The sequence below is a fragment of the Myotis brandtii genome, unplaced genomic scaffold (genome assembly GCF_000412655.1).
Source record: "Myotis brandtii unplaced genomic scaffold, ASM41265v1 scaffold902, whole genome shotgun sequence".
Lineage (NCBI taxonomy): Eukaryota > Metazoa > Chordata > Mammalia > Chiroptera > Vespertilionidae > Myotis > Myotis brandtii.
This window is the reverse complement of record NW_005371709.1, coordinates 479,810-499,783: the sequence shown is the minus strand read 5'-3', so window position 1 is coordinate 499,783 and position 19,974 is coordinate 479,810. Positions and strand designations below refer to the sequence as shown.

At 41.1% G+C, this 19,974-nt stretch overlaps 1 protein-coding gene across 1 annotated transcript in view; it reads left to right on the top strand.

The window, feature by feature from the left end:
• Positions 1 to 2,133: 2,133 nt before the first annotated feature.
• Positions 2,134 to 19,974, top strand: part of WNT8B (wingless-type MMTV integration site family, member 8B) — an 18,870-nt gene continuing 1,029 nt past the window's right edge. The window contains exons 1-6 of the mRNA XM_014532624.1: positions 2,134 to 2,322; positions 16,681 to 16,714; positions 17,489 to 17,627; positions 18,414 to 18,539; positions 19,305 to 19,447; positions 19,658 to 19,968. Coding sequence (XP_014388110.1) covers positions 2,255 to 2,322; positions 16,681 to 16,714; positions 17,489 to 17,627; positions 18,414 to 18,539; positions 19,305 to 19,447; positions 19,658 to 19,968 — 821 coding nt within the window. The 5' untranslated portion in view covers positions 2,134 to 2,254. The remainder of the gene's footprint in view (positions 2,323 to 16,680; positions 16,715 to 17,488; positions 17,628 to 18,413; positions 18,540 to 19,304; positions 19,448 to 19,657; positions 19,969 to 19,974) is intronic.

Sequence of the window (19,974 nt, the reverse complement as noted above, 5' to 3'; positions counted from 1 at the left end):
ATAAGGATTAAATAAAATAGCAGGGGAGAGAAATAATAATTTAAAGAGTAGTATTACTTAGAGTATTCAGTACTTGCTTTTCTGCCCTGTGCCTTGGTTTCCACATTTTTAGGTCTAAAATAATAATATCAAGCAAACATCTTCAGAAAATAAACTAGGGTAGAAAGAAGATTAAGAAACTTGGTTATAAATGCTTCAATATATCAGTTGTTGGTACAAAACTCCAGGAGACCTACGAACATCTTCTTTCCAAATATATATAATATTAAAAGTTATTGAATAATGTAATATAATTCATTTTTAGAGGAATAATGCAAAGTAGCTCCTTTTTACATGGAACCCTTGATTTGAGGAGACCGAGAGGAAACTGCAGAGCTAAATTTTGGAAAAGATGAGAGGAGCTTAAGAAGATTAGATAAACTTCAAAGTTGCTAAGAGACTAGATCTTAATTCTTCTCACAACAAAGTTATACACCTTAAGTATATACAATTTTTATCTGTCAATTATACCTTAATAAAGTTGGGGTGGGGGGGGGAGAGAAGGACCTAAAGTTGTTTGTGTGGGACTCAAAACTGCCCAAGCTCACCTTGCAATAAGGAATCCAAAATAGCCCTGCCAGGGTGGCTCAATGGTTGAGCATCTACCTATGAACCAGAAGATCACGGTTTGATTCCCGGTCAGAGCACATGCCTGGGTTGCAGGCTCAATCTCCAGTGTGGAGTGTGCAGGAGGCAGCCAACCAGTGATTCTCTCTCATCATTGATATTTCTAACTTTCTCTCCCTTCCTCTCTGAAATCAATAAAAATATATTTAAAACAAAAAAAAGAATCCAAAATAAAGATCCAAAAAAAAAAAAACTTTAATAGAAGATCCCAAGTAGGTAACAAAGTTACCTGGTCAAATGTTTAGGTGAATACCCCTAAATCATCTGGCTTAAATAATCTAGATAATTAATTAATATAGTCATTCTTTATTTTCCAGTTCAGTTTGCCAGAGCGGGTTGTGAAGCAAGAGAAATGAGGATAAAGTGGGAAATACAGAGACAGACCATTGTCTCGGGGGAGCCCGGAGGAAAGGCAATGTGGATGCTAAAGTAGAAAATGTGTCCGTGTGGAAGTAAGCTGGGGGCCTCTGAGGACCCTGCACTGTGACTGAGGTGACCTGTCCTCTCTACTGGGACAGAAGGGACAGCAACTCAGAGATGTGTGAGCTTGATGCCTACTGGCTTCACCACCTTAGTTTAAGAGGATAGGAATGTGGCTGTCTATTGAAATCTCATCCCTTCTTTGAATTTCAAATTCTGTCTTCTTCAGAAAACCTTCCCTAAATCAGCCTGTATGATTTGTAGTCAGTTTGCAGCAATTTACTACCTTATTAAATTGCATCCGTACATTATCACCTTACCAGCTTATAAATGTCTTCAGGGCAAAAATCATGTTTGGAGGTTTTAAAGATGCCCACAATGCCCAGGGTAGGACTGAGGATGTAATAGGTGTTCAACAAGTAAGTGTCTGATGGTAAAGTTGAAAGGAAGAAACCATTAGGCTCCCTTTCTAACTTAGAAGAAGAATACCAGAGATGGTTGGGTCCCCTTCCCATATTCTCACATCAGAGGGCTGAGGTGCACCTAGTACCTTTTTCTCTGAAGAGGGCTATCCTAAATGCAAATTAAGTCTCAAAGCCCCACAAAGGACAACCGGGAAAGCACAGTCCCTTGTAAATCCCCTTGGGCACCAGGCTCTCCTCTCTGTGCCCGAGTCTGCACGTGAGTGTGCATGGTGGGGGAGGTTGAGGTGGGGTGGGAGGGCATTGGCAAGAGGGAGGAGAGAGACTCCACACAGTGATTATGTGGAGGGGATTTGCTATGTCTCTTTCCTCCCCTCACCCCTCTTTCTTTGTGCTTTTTCTCCGTGTTGCTCTCTTTGTCCCCTTTTCCTCGTCCCCTTCTTCTGCATTTGTCTGGGAGGATCCTGGAGTGTTCCTTTGATCGACTCAATCTTTCTCTGGCACTTGAGTTCTGATTGGCTGAAGGACTTAGAGGGGGAAAAAACTTTAATTAAGTAGATAATCTCTTCTTTGGAAGTTTGGCAGCTCCATTTCACCTCCCCTTAACTCTGTTTGGGATCGCTTACACACCAAGGAAGTTGGGGTTCGAGGAGAATTCCATCCCACTACCAGGAGGAGAATACGTCCCATCTTAGCACTGTTTCCCAAGTTTTTAGAATTTTCTATCTCTGTTACTCCAGAGGATTATGTTACTTATGAAGCCTTCTGTGTGCATCTTTCTTTTCACCTGTGTCCTCCAACTCAGCCATACCTGGTAAGTAACCTGGAACCTAGAATTAGGTAAATGCATGTAATATATGGGAGAGAGCTCATTTTCATTTCCAGGAATGTAGGGCGCGTTGGGATCTCTCCTAGGAAAAAGTGTTCCAGGGAGTAGGGCTCTTCCAAATTGTGGGTGATTTCAGTAAATCCTTAGACCCCCTACCAATAAAAGAATTAAAAGATGGGGGTTCCTATTTTTCTAAATTGCTGTATCGCAAATATTCTGCATGGTTTTTTGGGAAAGACAGTAGCCCTTTTTATCAAATCTTGATTTCGGCATTGTAGAGAAGAGGACGGTGGTTCAAAGCAAGTTCTACTGTATGTTGAAGACAAAAATTCAATGGGATCTTATTTTACACTGTCTGACTTGAATGTTTTCAGAATATTCTAAGGAATAGCTCATATCATCACTTCCTAGAGATTAAAAATTAACTACTGAGTTGGTACTAGGTCAGCCAACATGTTTGAATTTAAGTATTTTAGGAACCTAAACTTTCTACAAATTTGTTTAATTTATTCCATTTACAAATATTTCTAAAATTGCTCAGAAAATAAGATAGCATGTGTGAAAGTGTTTTGTAAACTATAAATCGCCACACAAATGATAGATGATATGATCATCATTTGCACTTAGCTCTTGGAAAACACATAAAGTACCTATACATGGAAAAGTTAATAAGCAAGTACGAAATAACATGCAGACTGTAAGACCTGGGAAATGCATGTTGCCAGGGTGTTTGGAGTTTCTCCTCAATTAAGATGTGAGCACAGTCTCTCTTCATCAGTTCTCATTTTGACCATCTATTTAGCCAAGTTACGAATCCAATTGCTACATAAACTGTTGAGGAAGCAAGAATAGGGGTTTCTTTGCTGAAATCAGCTTCCTGTGCTAATTGAGAGTGTGTTCTTATCATAAATGAGTATAGCCATCATTATTCAAGAGTTGATAACGAGTCTGCCAAATTAATACAATTTGCCGGTTAATGCAATAATTTGCAACATTCCTGATTATAAACGGAACCACCAAATAATTGGTCAATTTTTAATTGGTATTTTAATTAAATATTTCATGTCCAAAAAAATCTTCTTTCTCTCTCTCCCATGAGAACAAAAAGACAAAAGGGCGAGGAGACTTAGTTCAGAGAATTTCTACTGATGTTCATGGTATTCTTCAGCTGATTCAGTATCAGCAAAAGAGAAACACGAGATTCCTTTCCCCAGTCACCAGGGCAGTGTGAAGAATTGTTCTATAAAAAATACCTTTACTGTGTGTTCCTTCCCTGCTGGAGGGGGTCATGTTCATTTCATTCCGATATTGACACTGCCACACTGAAAGGTGGCTGGGTTGCTTGTCTGTCCAAATTCAAGTGTCTGGATTCAAAGAGAAAGAAGAAAAAAGAGATGTGAAAGAAAATTCTTATTTAAAAACAGGGTTTAAGAACCCCTTCTCACTTTCCCTGACTTTGAGGAGAAAGTGTACAAATCTGTGTAAGGCAGTTAACTTTTTTAATTGCATTCCATAAGCCTCAATTTGAATATTTATACTTTGCTGAGTCTGGTTTTGGTGGCATTGGAAATGTGATTTTTAAATTTAACATTCAACCTTGATTATTCTTAGAATGGAACTATCAGGGTTTTGCATAAGGTCATCTTTCCCTTTGTGCCATGCAGAGAAATTTGACCAACCGCAGCCTTTCAGATGTTTCTCTTAGTACTTCATTATCAACCTTTTATGTGGAGACCTCAAAAGCATTTAACAAATAGAGAATCACAATTTCTGCTTGGCTGTTCAATTGTAGGCTTGCCTGAAATTACTGCCTAAAAGAGTTCATCAACAGAAATTCCTGGGCTTGAAAAGGAACGGATAAAAATGACATGTGCCTACAATATGCAGTTTACTAGGTATCTCAGTGCAACATAATTGGGGGAAAGAGCATTCTCCATAGTTTTCTCTTGTCTGGAAGCTTTTGAAAGAATGATCCTTTAGTAACTTGAGAAGAAATATTTTTTTAAAAATTTGTTGTTTCTTAATTATTTTTTGTTTCTTAATTATTAATGGCTAAAAAAAAATGGATGAAAGGAAGGAAGAAAGAAATGAGTATGGGAAAGCATGATATAGCCAAGCAAACAGTGATGCTTATAATGGTGGCCAGAGATGAAGTAATTTGTCCACTTCCAATACACTTACTCATCTGAAATGAATGGACCTAGAATATATTTTTCCTTAACTGTTGACTTCATTCGACTCCAAATGATGTATCATAATGATACTGGGTCTTTCCAGTTCGTTCGTTCTCTCTCTCTCTCTCTCCTCAACACAATAACCAAATCAGAAAGATCCACTGGGACACAGAGGTTAACCATGGCTCTGGTCGAATTCTTCAACAGAGATCACTACCCTTAGTTTTTCCAAAGGATTTAAACATGGTCAGTTTCTTTTCTGCAGAAGAGCAAGATTACCTGAAATCTTGTGTTTTAAAGCACTTTTTGCAATACATCATCCCTTGTTTCTCTACATTTATGTTTTTAGAGTAACCTGACTATGGCTCTTGAAATTTCAACTAATGACAATATGCAAAACCCCTGATTAGCAAAGGCTTCAGTTATTAAGTGGGGGGTGTCTTTGAATCCATATTCTCATGAAGCATCATCGTTAGCTATTCTTTGCATATATATGCAACACTTTTTCAAATGTATATTATGACCAGTAAAATACACAGCTCATTTAAAATCATTGAATTCATGGTAATGTGTTGTCCTACTAAGTTTTTGTTGAGTTTTCCCTCTAACAGATACAAAAAGAACACGGACAGTCAAGTGAGGACCCACTAAGCTTTGTCACACTAGAAAGTTAGGGGAATAAGGTCAGGTGTGAGAAACTGCTTTGGAATCTGGAAAATAATATGCCAATAAAAGAGTCACATACCTAATAGCTTCCCTAACCAATAAAGGAAAGTTCATAGTCCACTAAAAAAGGCGGGATCTGTGGGGTAATTCTGAGCAGGATTAGGCTGGTAGCTGTGGTGTAAGAGGTTCTAAGGGCTTGAGACATGATCAGGGAAGCTCAGTTCCCAGTTTTGTCATTGATTTCCTCAACAACTTGAGACCTGAGTTTTTCCTTTCAGAGTTTCTACTTCTCCTGCTATAAATAATAGCAACAATAACAAACTATTATAATTGTTATTATTATGATTTACAAAGGCTATGTGGTCCTGAGAGGAGACACTTTGTTAAAGCTTTTCTTATGAGACCAATTTGCATAAGTCAGTGGTTCTCAACCTTCCTAATGCTGCGACCCTTTAATACAGTTCCTCATGTTGTGGTGACCCCCAACCATAAAATTATTTTCGTTGCTACTTCATAACTGTAATTTTGCTACTGTTATGAATCGTCATGTAAATATCTGATATGCAGGATTTATTTTCATTGCTACAAATTGAACATAATTAAAGCATAGTGATTAATCACAAAACAATATGTAATTATATATGTGTTTTCTGATGGGCTTAGGTGACCCCTGTGAAAGGGTCGTTCGACCCCCAAAGGGGTCGCGACCCACAGGTTGAGAACCGCTGGCATAAGTAATGAGGAGGATGCTCTACAGTGCATCCGTGTGTGTGTGTGTGTGTGTGTGTGTGTGTGTGTGTGTGTGTGTGATAATCTGACACAAAGAAGGATCTCCTTTTTGTGACATTATATTGAGGTAAATGGGATATACATAATCAGAAGAAAAGGAATTTCAACCCAACCCCTCCCTCTTCCATGAAGGAGTTTACTTCCCCCCCCCCCCGCCCCCTTTTACCCAGCTGGGACAATTGGTTTAGTGCTGCTCTATATTGGGTAATGCTAGTCTCTCTTGGAACTGGTAATAAAATCCCTTTTTTTCTGGGCTCCATTTGTCCTTTTATGTCTATTAGAGGTAGAGGAGAACTCAGAGGGCTTAGAAAGAGAGGTCAGTACAATTTTACTTAGGGTAAACTCTCTTTTATCTCCCCAGAAAGCAGATTTTTCCTCCCAGGTAAAAGATCAGACTGGGTTAAGAGTTGGGGGAAACTCTGAGTTTGGTTCAGGTAAATAACCGTCCCCCTTGCCTCCCATCTGAAATGTACCTACACTCTGAGGGCCTCTTAAAAACAAAACAAAAACTATCATCCACTCTGGGCAGACTCTCTAGTCTCATTATAAGCCCAATTTTTATGGTTTGCTTTTCTCAATCTTTATCGTAGGTCCTTGATCATATCATCTCTCTATATGCTTCTTAGGTCATAGTTTTCTCCAGACCAAGAGAAATCAGATCATAGGGGATCATTTAAATTCACTGTTATTTGCCCAGTCCAAATTCACTTTTCTTAATAGGTTGCTTTCCCAGCGTCAGCATGCCCCAGTCGCAGCACAGACTGAAGCTATGCTTCAGGAGTCTCAGTAGACCCTGTAAGTAGGCCAATGGTTCAGTATTTCTATGCAGCTCCATAGATGAAATTCTTGTGTTTTCCAGGCCAAGCTTAAACCATCCTGCATAAGGAAGAATTTCCCCTTCATTCAAGACTGTAATTCTCCCATATATGCAACTAGATAGAGATAGCAATTATATTTTTAAATAAATATTTTTAATTAAAAACTGTAATTCTCTTTTGCTACCATCTCAGTCCTTTTCATTTACTCGGGCTCTTCAGGTTCACCATATCAGACTCTGAAGTTTCCATTCTAGGCCAATATCCAGGATAATAAATAGCAAACCAATAGATGGGCCATATCATCCTGTCTGTTGTTTCTTCATGTGAATCCAAGGTGTCTGGTGGTGCCCAAATTGCACAGATTATTGCTTCAGGAGTATTCTGTTGTTTAATTTTATATTATTGAAATTTTCTTTTTTTTTTAAAAACATAGAACAGTACATATAACAACGCCCAATAACTCAGCTTCAACAGTTATCAACCCTTGACTAAACTTGCTTCATGTATACTTTCTGTAGCATTTTCAACTGCATATATTCTCTTAGTCTAAATCTTCCAAATACTGTTGTGGTTCAAAATAGAAAGAAGAGGGACAGGAAAAGGAACCCCCTATCCCATGTTCAAGAGATCTAGTGCCAGTAATTAGAGTGAATCTTGGGGAACATCATACAGATATGACCCCCATTGGGGTGAAAAATCAAGAACACAAATTAGTAAAAGGAGAATTTGTTACTAATTTGAGTTTGTTTCTGTTTGAGCTGTGGCTATTCAGATTGAGGTGAGGACATTTTTACCACCCACGGATTTAGTTCCATTAAGTAGTGAAAATGGTACCCAAGTGCCAAAGCCTGCCAATTTTCCTACCTTGAACTGTTCACTAGGTTGTTTTATAGGGCAAGCCTTAGAGTTATCATGCACACCTACCTTCTTGATCCTGACATAAACTGGCATTGCATCCATCAGTGCAATTGAGAACGTGAATATTTTCTCAAGTCTCCACTACAGGGACCAAGGTAACGAGGTCAGAAAACAAAACCAAATGCTCAGCTTCCATAATGGCCCTGGACGGGGTTCCTGCAACCCCAGGCTTTCTGGGAACAGTGGCTCGAGCTGTTCCTTAGCAGCTTTCACTTAGAGACCTCGGAACAGAGAATGAGCACAGCTTATTCCCGGTTAGAGTCCTCATTTAAATGCTAAGTGCTGAAGTGCTTTTTTGTTGCTCAGTGTTTCTCAGCAGCGTTTGCTACAATACATAAAGAAGGAAGGAAATGAGGACAGGGAAAGACAGCTATCTCTCTATAAAATATCCTGGAATACAAATGACATTTCACTTTCAGGGAAGAAGATTATCCCTTGAAAATTCGTGATTTGCCTGAGAAAGAATCCGCCTGAGATCGTTTGGCAGGAACCCATGATACACAGTTGTCCTGAGGGCTATCATGTGGTCTTAGCCAGTAATTATTTGTCAAGGACTGGATTTGAGATATTGTGGGATTTTAACATAAAATTTAACATAAGACTACTACCAAATCTGACACATCTGTTTAACTTCGCTTAATCAACTTGTTTATAAGACTTTTAAAAAATATGTTTTAGGGCACTGCCTTATAACTTAGAAAATTAACATTTATAAAACAAATTTTGAGAATTATTTATAGGGCTGAATTCCCTTTGAAGAAACAGATGGAGTTTAAATAAGTGAAATAGCTCTAGGGGGTATGACCTAAACCTGTATATTCCTTCATTTTCCTTTTATACTCTTCTGGAAAAAACTTCTACTTGGCCCGAATCTCCACTGCATTTCTCTTTCCTTTCAATGCCATCCATACTCCTTCAATGAGTCTGTACATGTTGCTTTAGTTTCATAACTGTTCACACACTGTTATCTGCCTTCTGTCCCGTTGCTCTACTGAAACAGAGCTCCCCTCTAATATCACCTTTGTTCCCTCTGGACAAATTTTTAAGTAGGAAGAAACTTGTCTTTGAAATTCTGAACCCTTCTCTTCCCTACAAGACTTCAGATTATCTTGTGGCTCCTACTTCCTAATCCTCCCCCTGGCTAAATAGGAAAGAGCCCGATTTCAATTACTTATACTTTGCAACAGATAAGAATTAGTCACGCTGTTCACCCTTGAAAAACATTTTTAAACTTTACTCTTTCTAATTATACGGTGAATTATACCTAGCTTAAATATCCTTGGGTATTGTAAGAGGGGGTAGTAAAAAATTTGGGACCCGTAGGATATTATTTCACAATGCTTAGTAAGGCCTGCCTTCTCTGTAATTTGGTGTGTGTGTACATATTGGTGTGTGTGTGTGTGTGTGTGTTGGTGCATGTGTGTTCTGGGGGTCATATGCTATAGCAGATAGAGGGAATCACAAGGAAACTTGTTCAGAAAGAGCTATGTTTGGGCTGTCCTGAGCCCAAGGCATCTTGTGCGTTCAATGAAGTAAAAAGCTGGCTGTCAGACATTCATTCTAAGAAAAACTTGCTTCCCTAGAACACCTTCTGGCTACAGCTCCAGGCAGCTCCCTACTCTGGTCACTCTCCTTAATCTCCCCCCACCTTTCTCCCTGTACTCTCTCTGCTAAATCTCCAGAGAGAGATGTGCATCTACATTCATTCACTACCACTTCTCCTTGTCCCTGGGCTATCACCCCAAATTATAATTACACAGTCTCTCCAGAAGTAGGCCAACTAGAGCTTCATGACCCCAGTACTTTTTATGGACCTCAAGAAATGAGATTAAAGGGTAGAGAGAAGCCAACCCTAGTATTCAAAGACTTGTGAGGAAAGTGGAGAGAGGGAGAACCAAGTGGGGGGGGGGGCGGGGGGAGGAGTCAGAAGGCATCGAGATGAAAGTCCTGGGCGTTGAGAAGAAAATACTAAATTCTGGATATTCATATGCAGAACCTTTGCTTTTTAAAAATATGTGAGGGGAAGGGAACAGGGGAATCCTAACTGGAATTTAAGCTACACGAACCACTGGGATTTAAACGTATCCAGGCACACTTGGCAAACTAGTGGGGCTGGCCTGCAAGAAACTTGTTGCATGAGACTTAGTGCTCTCCTGGGAAGAAACTCCCATAACCAGGGAGAGGGAGTCTGGCACACAAACTTGGCCTAGGAACAGGGTCCTGGCCATGCAAAGGGAGAAGGAAGTCTGAAGGTAGCATGGTGCTTGGCACTCCTGGTCCAGTGCCCATCTGTGTCACAGGCTACATGGAATCAGGCACGTGTTCTCACCATGGCAGCTAAACTCCCAACAATACAATGCGATGTGCTACAGACCACCTCATGGGCTGTGCTAGTTTGGAGAATCACCCCCAAACAGGGGTAAATGGTTGAAACATTGGATAGTGGCTTAAACCTCTCATCCATCATTAGACATAACTGACAGAGAATGGGAACTTGCAATTTTTCATGAACTTTCTAAGATGGTAAAATAGTAATAAATAATGATTAAAGGTTTCTTCAAATGGTACCAAAGAAAGACAAGCATTGAAAATTAAAGGGCATGGATATATCGATAATAAATATTAGGTAAAAAAAAAAAAGACTGACAAACAAACAAAAGAAAGTTGGAGGTTTTCCAAGAGCTAAAAGAAAAGCTGTGACATTTGTAATTGGGTTGATCTAAAGTCCCTCCCTTTCTGCCCCAGCTCCTTAGGAAAAATATTTACTGGTGATCAGACATATTATAAAATAGGCAATTTAGGAGGCAGTATAGCCCAAGAGAGAAGCTGCATAATGCTGAAAGCCGGGAGTGTTTGAGGAGCTATAGTGCCCTAGATCAAGAAACTTTTTACAGTGGTTTGATTATGGCTAGTTTATAGCCACTGTGGTGTTGGTCCCTAGAGCAGATGCAAAGGGAAAATGATAGAAGGTGCCCAGAGCTCTGCTTTAGCAGTTACCCATAGCCTCAAAACTACTAATGCATCTGTATCTGTTGTCTAACAAGAGTTGAAAAGATAATTAGTAATGAAGAGACTAGCAAGGATTTAGTCTATATACAATAAAAGGAAGAGAAAAGAACTTGCAAGTGTTAATAGTAGGGGAGTTGTGGCAGAAAGTGAAGAGGACAAAAGGACTTGTCTACCCAGCCTTGATGGGAATGAAAGCAGAAGCTACTTACAGTGAAACGTTATTGTGAGAGTTTAGAATGAATAATGGAGAGAGAGTCCTGATTGCTCTTGCAAATTCTTACTATTGGTAAATTAACTTGGGAGAATGATGAGATAGCATTAGGAGCTGTAGGAAAAAGTATAGACCAAAGAATGAATTAGACTCACTTCAGGATTGATAAGAGTATGGAGGCAGTCTAAGAATGTAAAATAGCCTGGCTGGTGTGGCTGAGTGGTTGAGTGTCGAACTATAAACCAGGAGCTTGCGGTTCTATTCCCGGTCAGGGCACATGCCCAGTGGGGGATGTGCAGGAGGCAGCTGATCAATGAATCTCATCATTTATGTTTCTATCTCTCTCTTCCTCTCTGAAATCAATAAAAATATATTTTTTAAAAAGAACGTAAAATTATAATAATGGCATTAAAGCCTTCTGTGGGTAGAAGTAGTTAGCATGTTTCCTAGAGGACTGATGAGAGCTACCAAACCTGGAAGATGCTCCATCCAGATACAAAAGAAAGAGGAGAATGGTCACCAAGTTATTACTGTTGTAGATGGAGCATCCATTTTCTAGAAGATTGAAGTAGTAATTGTTGGGTTTCTCTGGTAACTCATGCTATTAAGCATCATATCATGCACTTATTGGCCATTTGTTTACCTTCTTTGAAGAAATGTCTCTTAAGATCCTTTGACCATTTTTTACTTGGGCTATCAATGCTCTTTATATATTCTGAATGTAAGTGTCTAATCAGATATATGACTTACAAATATTTCCATTCAGTGGGCTGTCTTTTTACTTCCCTTTTTGGTGACTTTGGAAGCACAAAACTTTTAAATTTTGATGAAATCCAGTTTATCAATGTTTTCTTTGGTCACTTGTGTTTTTAGTATCAGATTCACAAACAAACAAACAAAACATTGCTTGACCTCAGATCACGAAAACTTAATATCTATATTTTCTTCTAAGAGTTTTATAGTTTTGGTGCCTACATTTAGGTCTATGATCTATTTTGAGTTAATTCTTGTATATGGTGTGAGATATGGGACCGACTTCATTCTTTTGCATGTGGATATCCAGTTGGTTGTTCCAGCACCATTGGTTGAAAATACTAAGACTAGGCAAGATTTAAGAGAACAGTGTGAGCAAAGGTTTAGAGGCATGAATGCATGGTGTTGGGAATAGCAACTGGTTCAGTTTGACTAGACCAGTGGTTGGCAAACTCATTAGTCAACAGAGCCAAATATCAACAGTACAATGATTGAAATTTCTTTTGAGAGCCAAATTTTTAAAATTAAACTATATAGGTAGGTACATTGTTATTAACTTAATTAGGGTACTCCTAAGTTGGCCTTTGCTAAAAACGTCCTCAATCTGATTGAGGTACGTTCGCTGAGGTCGACCCCTTCCAACTCTCTCATCCACACTCGTCTTGTATACTTGTTTCGTCTACCTCCTTTCGTTCATTCTCTCTATATGTCTAAACCATCTAAACCTACCATTCTCAATCCTCGACACTGCATCTTCTTTCACTCCACAATGTTCCCTAAAATTAACTTAATAAACTTTAAAGTTTTAAGTCAACTTCGCACTGTACGTGCGCACCCGCACGTGGTATTTTGTGGAAGAGTCACACTCAAGGGGCCAAAGAGCCGCATGTGGCTCGTGAGCCGCGGTTTGCTGACCACTGGACTATACAATTGGACAAGTAGGGATATTTCATGGGAAATTAAGCTGAAAACACATGTATGGTCAGATTATGGAGAGCCTTGAGTGCAAGAGCTGAAAAACTAAGGAAGATACTTGAGCAGGATATCAGAATCAGGCTTTCAGAAGATTGATCTAGCTCATGGGTGGGCAAACTTTTTGACTCGAGGGCCACAATGGGTTCTTAAACTGGACCGGAGGGCCGGAACAAAAGCATGGATGGAGTGTTTGTGTGAACTAATATAAATTCAAAGTAAACATCATTACATAAAAGGGTACGGTCTTTTTTTTTTTTTTAGTTTTATTCATTTCAAACGGGCCGGATCCGGCCCGCGGGCCGTAGTTTGCCCACTGCTGATCTAGCTGCAGACTGACTGACTATACACTGGATTGGAATGGGGTAAAAATTATAACTAGAGAGGTCGATCAGTAGGGCTTCTACAATGGTCTAAGTTGGAGGCCACAAATAAGATATGACAGTGAGAATTCCTGAGAAAGTGAGAGAGAAAAAAAGGAAGCTGGTAAGTGAAAAGTATAATGGAGGTAAAACATGCAAGTCTTACTGATTAGATAGTGAAAATGGATTGAGAGAGATGTGGGGAAATAGTGGCTCTATTAACAAAACATAGTCAAGTCAGGAGAAGTGTCAAGTTCAACAGGGAATATTAGTTGGCTTTTATTTATTTATATTTTTTAAAATATATTTTTTAATTGATTTCAGAGAAGAAGGGAGAGGAAGAGAGAGATAGAAACATCAATGATGAGAGAGAATCATTGATCGGCTGCTTCCTGCACACCAGACACTGGGGACCAAGCCCACAATCTGGTCATATGCCCTGACCGGGAATCGAACCGTGCCCTCCTGGTTCATAAATCGATGCTCAACCACTGAGCCACACCGGCTGGGCATAAGTTGGCATTTGGACATACTGTCTTCATAATTTGAAACATTCCCAGTGGAGAAGTCTAGCATTCATTTGGTAATGCAACTCTGGATCTCAAGATGAAAGGGCTGGAGGTAAAGATTTGGGAGACATTGTATAATCACGGTAGTTAAGACCATGGGCATGAATAAGGGTTTTTCTCCTATTCCCCTATCTCTGTAGATAGTTGCCCTTCTGTGTTTCAGGTGGACAACATAATGATTTGATGTGTGTGTATATTGTGAAATGATCATTACAATGCGTCTAGTTAACATCTATCACGACGAGTCATTTCTTAATACTGGCTATTTTGGTTATGAGCAAGTCAGCCACAATGGTTCAAATAGGTCTGCCAATAACTCAGGGTTTCCAACACAAGTCAGTTTATGGGAATGCTGTCCAACTAAGGCTGGCAGTTGTGTCTCATGGCAGTTGCTCAATTAAATCTGATTAATCAATTGAACTAGACCAGCATGTCATACAAAACTTTACATATTGCGGGGCCCTTGAGGAAGGAAGAATCCTCCAGTATTCTGCGCAACACTCCCTGCGATTCCAACCTCGCGTCCTCTCACAGGGAGTCTCTTCACCCACCCTCATGGCAAAGCTTTCTCCTCTGTCTGCCACTTGATATTTGTTTTGTTGCTTTGCTTTCTTTCCTGACGCTGTCTGTCCTGGGGGATGGGAACTAGCCTCTGTCTTGCCTGGTAATGTCCAAGTGTCTTTGGTAGTTCTCTAACAGAAAAAACACCTTCCTGAGCAAGAGCAAGCAGAGGGCCTGGCTGACTCCTCTGACACCGCTCTTTCAGGATCAGAAATTTATCTGCAAACCCATAATGGCTTTAGCAGTTATGAATTCATTTAAATTGTTTTGAATTTATTTTTGTTCTTTGCTGGTACTACCACCCCCAAGATAGCGGTACTTTTTAGTCAACTTAATTTTGCCTGCCAAGCTTTGAAGTTTTAGGGGTTTTTTTTGTTTGTTTGCTCATTTATCTCTCTTTAATTTAACAAAAGTGAGAATTGAAAATGACTGACAAAACATGGAGTTGCAATGTGAACATAAGAGCAGTGAGAGACATTAACTTGTTAATAAAAATAAGTGCAGAGGTAAGAGAGAGAGAATGACCTAACTTAACACAGGGAGAACAGCAGTCATAGGAGCTCTCCATCAAATCAGGATCTTTCATCTTCATGTTTAAACACCTTTACTCCTGTATTTTTCACATACCCTTTTCCCCTTACCAAGCTTTAAAGTTTTGTTGACTATGTAGTTTTTTATGATTTTCTAAAAACCTGTTACATTTCTTTCCAAATCTTTTTCATCTTCTCTCACATGGCAGCCTCCCAGTTTATAACACTGTTTTTCAAAAACCACCCACATTTTAGGTGTTATTTGTGTTTGATATGAAGAGAGTCGGCTAAGCTCTTTTCACTTCTGATGATGGCCAGCATCTTATTGGCCTTTACCATTGCAGGGTACACCAACTTTCATGGAACAATACATAATGATTCCCATGTTACTTTCTTCCATTATAATGGGAAAAGAGCAATAATAGGTAATATATTTGGGTTAATTTTCAAATGCCTATCCCAAAGTCCATTTGCCAGGTTATATACTAGTATGTATGCATTGAATTTTTAATTTTTATATAGTTATAGACTGGCAGAAGATTGCAAAGAAATGTGCAGGGAAGTCCTACACAAGCCTCTGCCAATGGTAACATCTTACAAGTATCCTATAATATTTATGAAGTTCTATAGTACAATATTTATAAAGTTTATTCAGACCACCAATTTTACATACACCCAGTGTGTATGTATAGCTCAATGCAATGTTGCCACATGTATAGCTTTGCATAATCACATCGCAATCAAGACACTTAATTCTACCATCACAAAACTCTCTGGTGTTATTGTAGCCACATGCATCCCTCCTCTTTAACCCCTGGGAACCACTAATCTATTCTCCAGCTCTATAATTATGTATTTCACAATTATTACATAAGTGAAATCATGCAGTATGTGTCCTGTTGAGATTGGCTTTGATCACTCAGTATAATTGCCTTGAGATTCATTCAAGTTGTTGCATGTATCAGATGTTTATTCCTTTTCATTCCTGAGTAGTATTCCATTGTATGGATGTACCACCATGATTTTAATATTTTCATTGATTTTCTTTTAGAGAGAGGAAGGGAGAGAGAAAGAGGGAAAACATTAACGTGATAAGCAAAATATCGATCAGCTGCCTCCTGCATGTCCCCTGCTATGGATGGAGCCCACAACCTGGGCATGTGCCCTGACTGGGGAATCGAACCAGCAACCTTTTGGTGCATGGGACGATGCTCAACCAACTGAGCCACACCAGCCAGGCCTTGTACCACAGTTATTATAACCACTCACTCTTTGAAAAACATTTAAACACTTTCAAATTTTGGGTTATTATGAATAAAGTGCTATGAGCATCCAAGTATAAGATCCTGGATAAAAATAAGTCCTCATTTCTCAAGGATAAATGCCCAAGAGTGGAACTGCTAAGTTGTATGACAAATCTATTTTTAGTTTTGAAAGGAACAGCCTAGCTATTTTCTAGAGTCAGATTATTTATTTTTGGACTTTAATTATAATTCAATCCCTAGAAAGATATTCTACTATTTACATCTTTCTGATTAGAGAACTGAACTACCCTCCTCAGAATCCAGGTAGTCCTGGATTCAAATCCTGATTCAATAATTTATTAGCTGGGTGACCTTAAATACTTTTTTGAGTCCCAGATTCCCTATTTGTAAAATAGGGATAATAATGCCTGCAATAGTAAGGATTTAACAAAATCAACATGTAAAATACTGAGAGTAGAGCATCTATTACACAGTAATGAGTTAATGCTAGCTCTATTCCCACCCATGGCAAAATAATGACCAAACATTACTCCCAACACTTTTGGTATTTGAAAAGGAGCATAATACATATTCTTTTTTATTAAATTTGTGGTCTTTAGTAGGCTCCTTATGCATAATTTTTCCTTGGCAAACCATTTTCCCTTTCTTCCCATCAATTATATTTTCTAAAGTAATCCTTACAACTCTTGGCAGCAGAAATGAGTTGGTGCATCTCCATTACGCTCTGTGATTTTGTTCTCTTCTAGGTCAGTGAACAATTTTCTGATGACTGGTCCAAAGGTAAGAAAAATATTCCTTTGGTTTGTTTAGATTTCACTAATCTTAGCTTCTTAACTGAACGCTATACATGCTAATTTCTTTTCATTATATCCACACTTTTTATTGTGCTGTACCTATTACAGACAACAACTGTGCCACAGACGGGATTAGTGACACAACCCAAACCACACAGCAGACTAGTGTCAGAGCCAAGGCAAGAACTCACGAGTATTGATTCTAAATTTACAGCAGAATTTCTAAAGCCAGACAAGTCAACAGCCTTTCACAGCATCAGGCTGCAGTCACACAACCTTCTCAGGCAGGGGAGGGATGCAGTCTTTACAATGCTGCTATTGTACTGCATTATCTCTAAGGACATTTCCAGTTCCAAAATATTATTTTCTAAGATGGTAATGGGATGAGAACAGCGAAAATTCATGAATTATGTAATTTGGGATCACTTTGGAGAGGCAGAATAGTGTAGTGAGTAAAGTCAGGTCTAGCGACCGATAAACTGAATTTTATTCCTACTTGTATAATTGGCTAGCTGTGGGATCTTGGGCAAATTGCTTTACTTCACCTCTCTGAGCCTCAGATTCCTAATCTATAAAATGGTTCCTATTTGACAAGGTTATTTGTGATGTTAAATGAGACAACACATTTAAAGTGCTTACTCTGTCATCATTTTGGAGGGATGGGAAAGTGGGCAGGAAGAGAGGGGCTTGGCCACTTGAGGGCAAGTGTCTCCAAGTCCAGCTTTTGTAAGTCTGAATTTTGACCCCTGTGTCCCCGAAGGCTTACCTGATCTACTCCAGCAGCGTGGCAGCTGGTGCCCAGAGCGGGATTGAAGAATGCAAATACCAGTTCGCCTGGGACCGCTGGAACTGCCCTGAGAGAGCCCTGCAGCTGTCCAGCCATGGTGGCCTGCGCAGTGGTAAGGAAAGCCTCAGCCACAGCTCCCTGGACCCCCTGGCCACAGGTTAGAGCCCCACTCCCCAGGGATGGCCCCTGCCTCCTCTGTACCCTAACTCCTCACCTGGTCTTTACTCTCAGGTGATCTCCCTCTCTGGGATCTTCTCTGTTCCATCTCTAGCTCCTTTTTCCTACCTAAGAGCTTTGCTCTTTCTTCCCCAAAACCCTCACTGTTCAACAAATGGACCTCATCAATTGGCTAATGGCTTCCTCACTATATAAATAACATCAGGAGGTAGGTAGGGTCATAACCCCTCATTCCTCTCAGCCCCCTCCTTTAACAGGCTCAGCAGCCAGGTACAAGGCAAGTGGGGACAGACCTGGAGACCAGATTTCCCTGGAGAAGAGAGAGTGGCCATGCCAGTAAATAAGAGCTGGCAGTCAGAGGTTCTTTCAGAACTGGTGGCGCATGCCTCTTAGACTTCAATGTTCCAGGAGGAAGTGGGATGGGTTCTTGATAGCCTGGCCTTCAGATTCATCTCTCCCTCAGGCTCTTTCCCACCGAAATCCTTTATCTAGCCACCTAATCACAAAGGGTATGACTTGAAAAGATGGGAGGGGAGAAAGGAAGGGCTGAGACCAGGGCTGGAGTGGACCCTGGAGAGAGTAAGGAACATTATAAAGGTGGGGAAATAGGGTAGAGCTGGGATCGGAGGACAATGATTGTATTAAAGGGAGGTGGCATGGCTGGTGTTTCTTTGGGTTGTGACTCCTCCCTCTGACTCACCCAATTTCTGGTTCCTGCCAGCTAACCGGGAGACAGCATTCGTACATGCCATCAGTTCTGCTGGCGTCATGTACACTCTGACTCGAAACTGCAGCCTTGGGGATTTTGACAACTGTGGCTGTGATGACTCCCGCAACGGGCAGCTGGGTGAGTAGTGACATTGGGGGTGGGTAGGGCAGGCCAGTAGAGTTCACCTAAAGAATGAAAAGCTTGATGGGTAACTGGGTGGGGTGCAGAGGAACTGTATTCTTCTAAATCTGAGGAAAATCAGGGTGAACCAGTTTAAGCCCAAACCCTAATGTGTCAGACCAGGTTAAATGCTGCATGGGCTCTCCTTCACCTACGGAGTAGTTTCCTTAACTTAACACAATAATGATAAAGGAACAGCATTCCCCATGGAGTCAACCGGTCACTCTCTCAAACACAGTGGGGACACCCTTCCACATTGTCTGTCTCTGTCTCCTTTCCACTCTTCCTCCACTGTCCCAATCCTCCCTGCCCTGCGGCTCAACTTCCAACTTAGTTGTTCCATATTATTCCAGTTGCTCCTCTCTCTCTCCCTGTCTCTCTCTGTCTCTTTCTCTCTAAGTGCTCTCGCGCGTTCCTCACCTTTCTTCCAGCCATTTTGTCCTTCCTGGAAGTCAGTCGCTGGCGGGCACATGTACACTCTGCCCAAAGGCCAGAAACCGTATGAAGATGGGCGCGCAGGCACCTTGCAGAGAATCCACTCGGCAACTACTTACGTCATGGAGTCCTGAGCAGATGATAGGCTACACGTGAGCGCTCAAAAGTGGCAAAAACAAGTCTAGGCTGAAACTAATCTGGAGACAAGGCACTCACCCAACCTTAATCTCAGATTCCCAACTAGAAACAGCTGCTCAACGACCTTCCCTCTCCCCTGCTCTTTTCCAGGGGGTCAAGGCTGGCTGTGGGGAGGCTGCAGTGACAACGTGGGCTTCGGAGAGGCAATATCCAAGCAGTTCGTTGATGCCCTGGAGACCGGACAGGATGCCCGGGCAGCCATGAATTTGCACAACAATGAGGCCGGCCGCAAGGTGAGTCTTCCAGCCCCTGGGGTTGGCAGCTGGCTCCATCCATTACCACGCCTAAGTGAGGACAACTCCTCACTTCATTTAAGTTTGTAAAAACGAGGTACTGAGGCGTAGGAGGTACTAGACGCCTAGCAACGTCCCCCCCGCCATCACCCCCCAAGAGGCAGAGACTCCCCACGCGCTAAATCCCCGGCCCGCTCACTCTCCCCCCAGGCGGTGAAGGGCACCATGAAACGCACGTGTAAGTGCCACGGCGTGTCTGGCAGCTGCACCACGCAGACCTGCTGGCTGCAGCTGCCGGAGTTCCGCGAGGTGGGCGCGCACCTGAAGGAGAAGTACCACGCAGCTCTCAAGGTGGACCTGCTGCAAGGTGCTGGCAACAGCGCGGCAGGACGCGGCGCCATCGCCGACACCTTTCGCTCCATCTCCACGCGGGAGCTGGTGCACTTGGAGGACTCCCCAGACTACTGCCTGGAGAACAAAACGCTAGGCCTGCTGGGCACGGAGGGCCGAGAGTGCCTGCGGCGCGG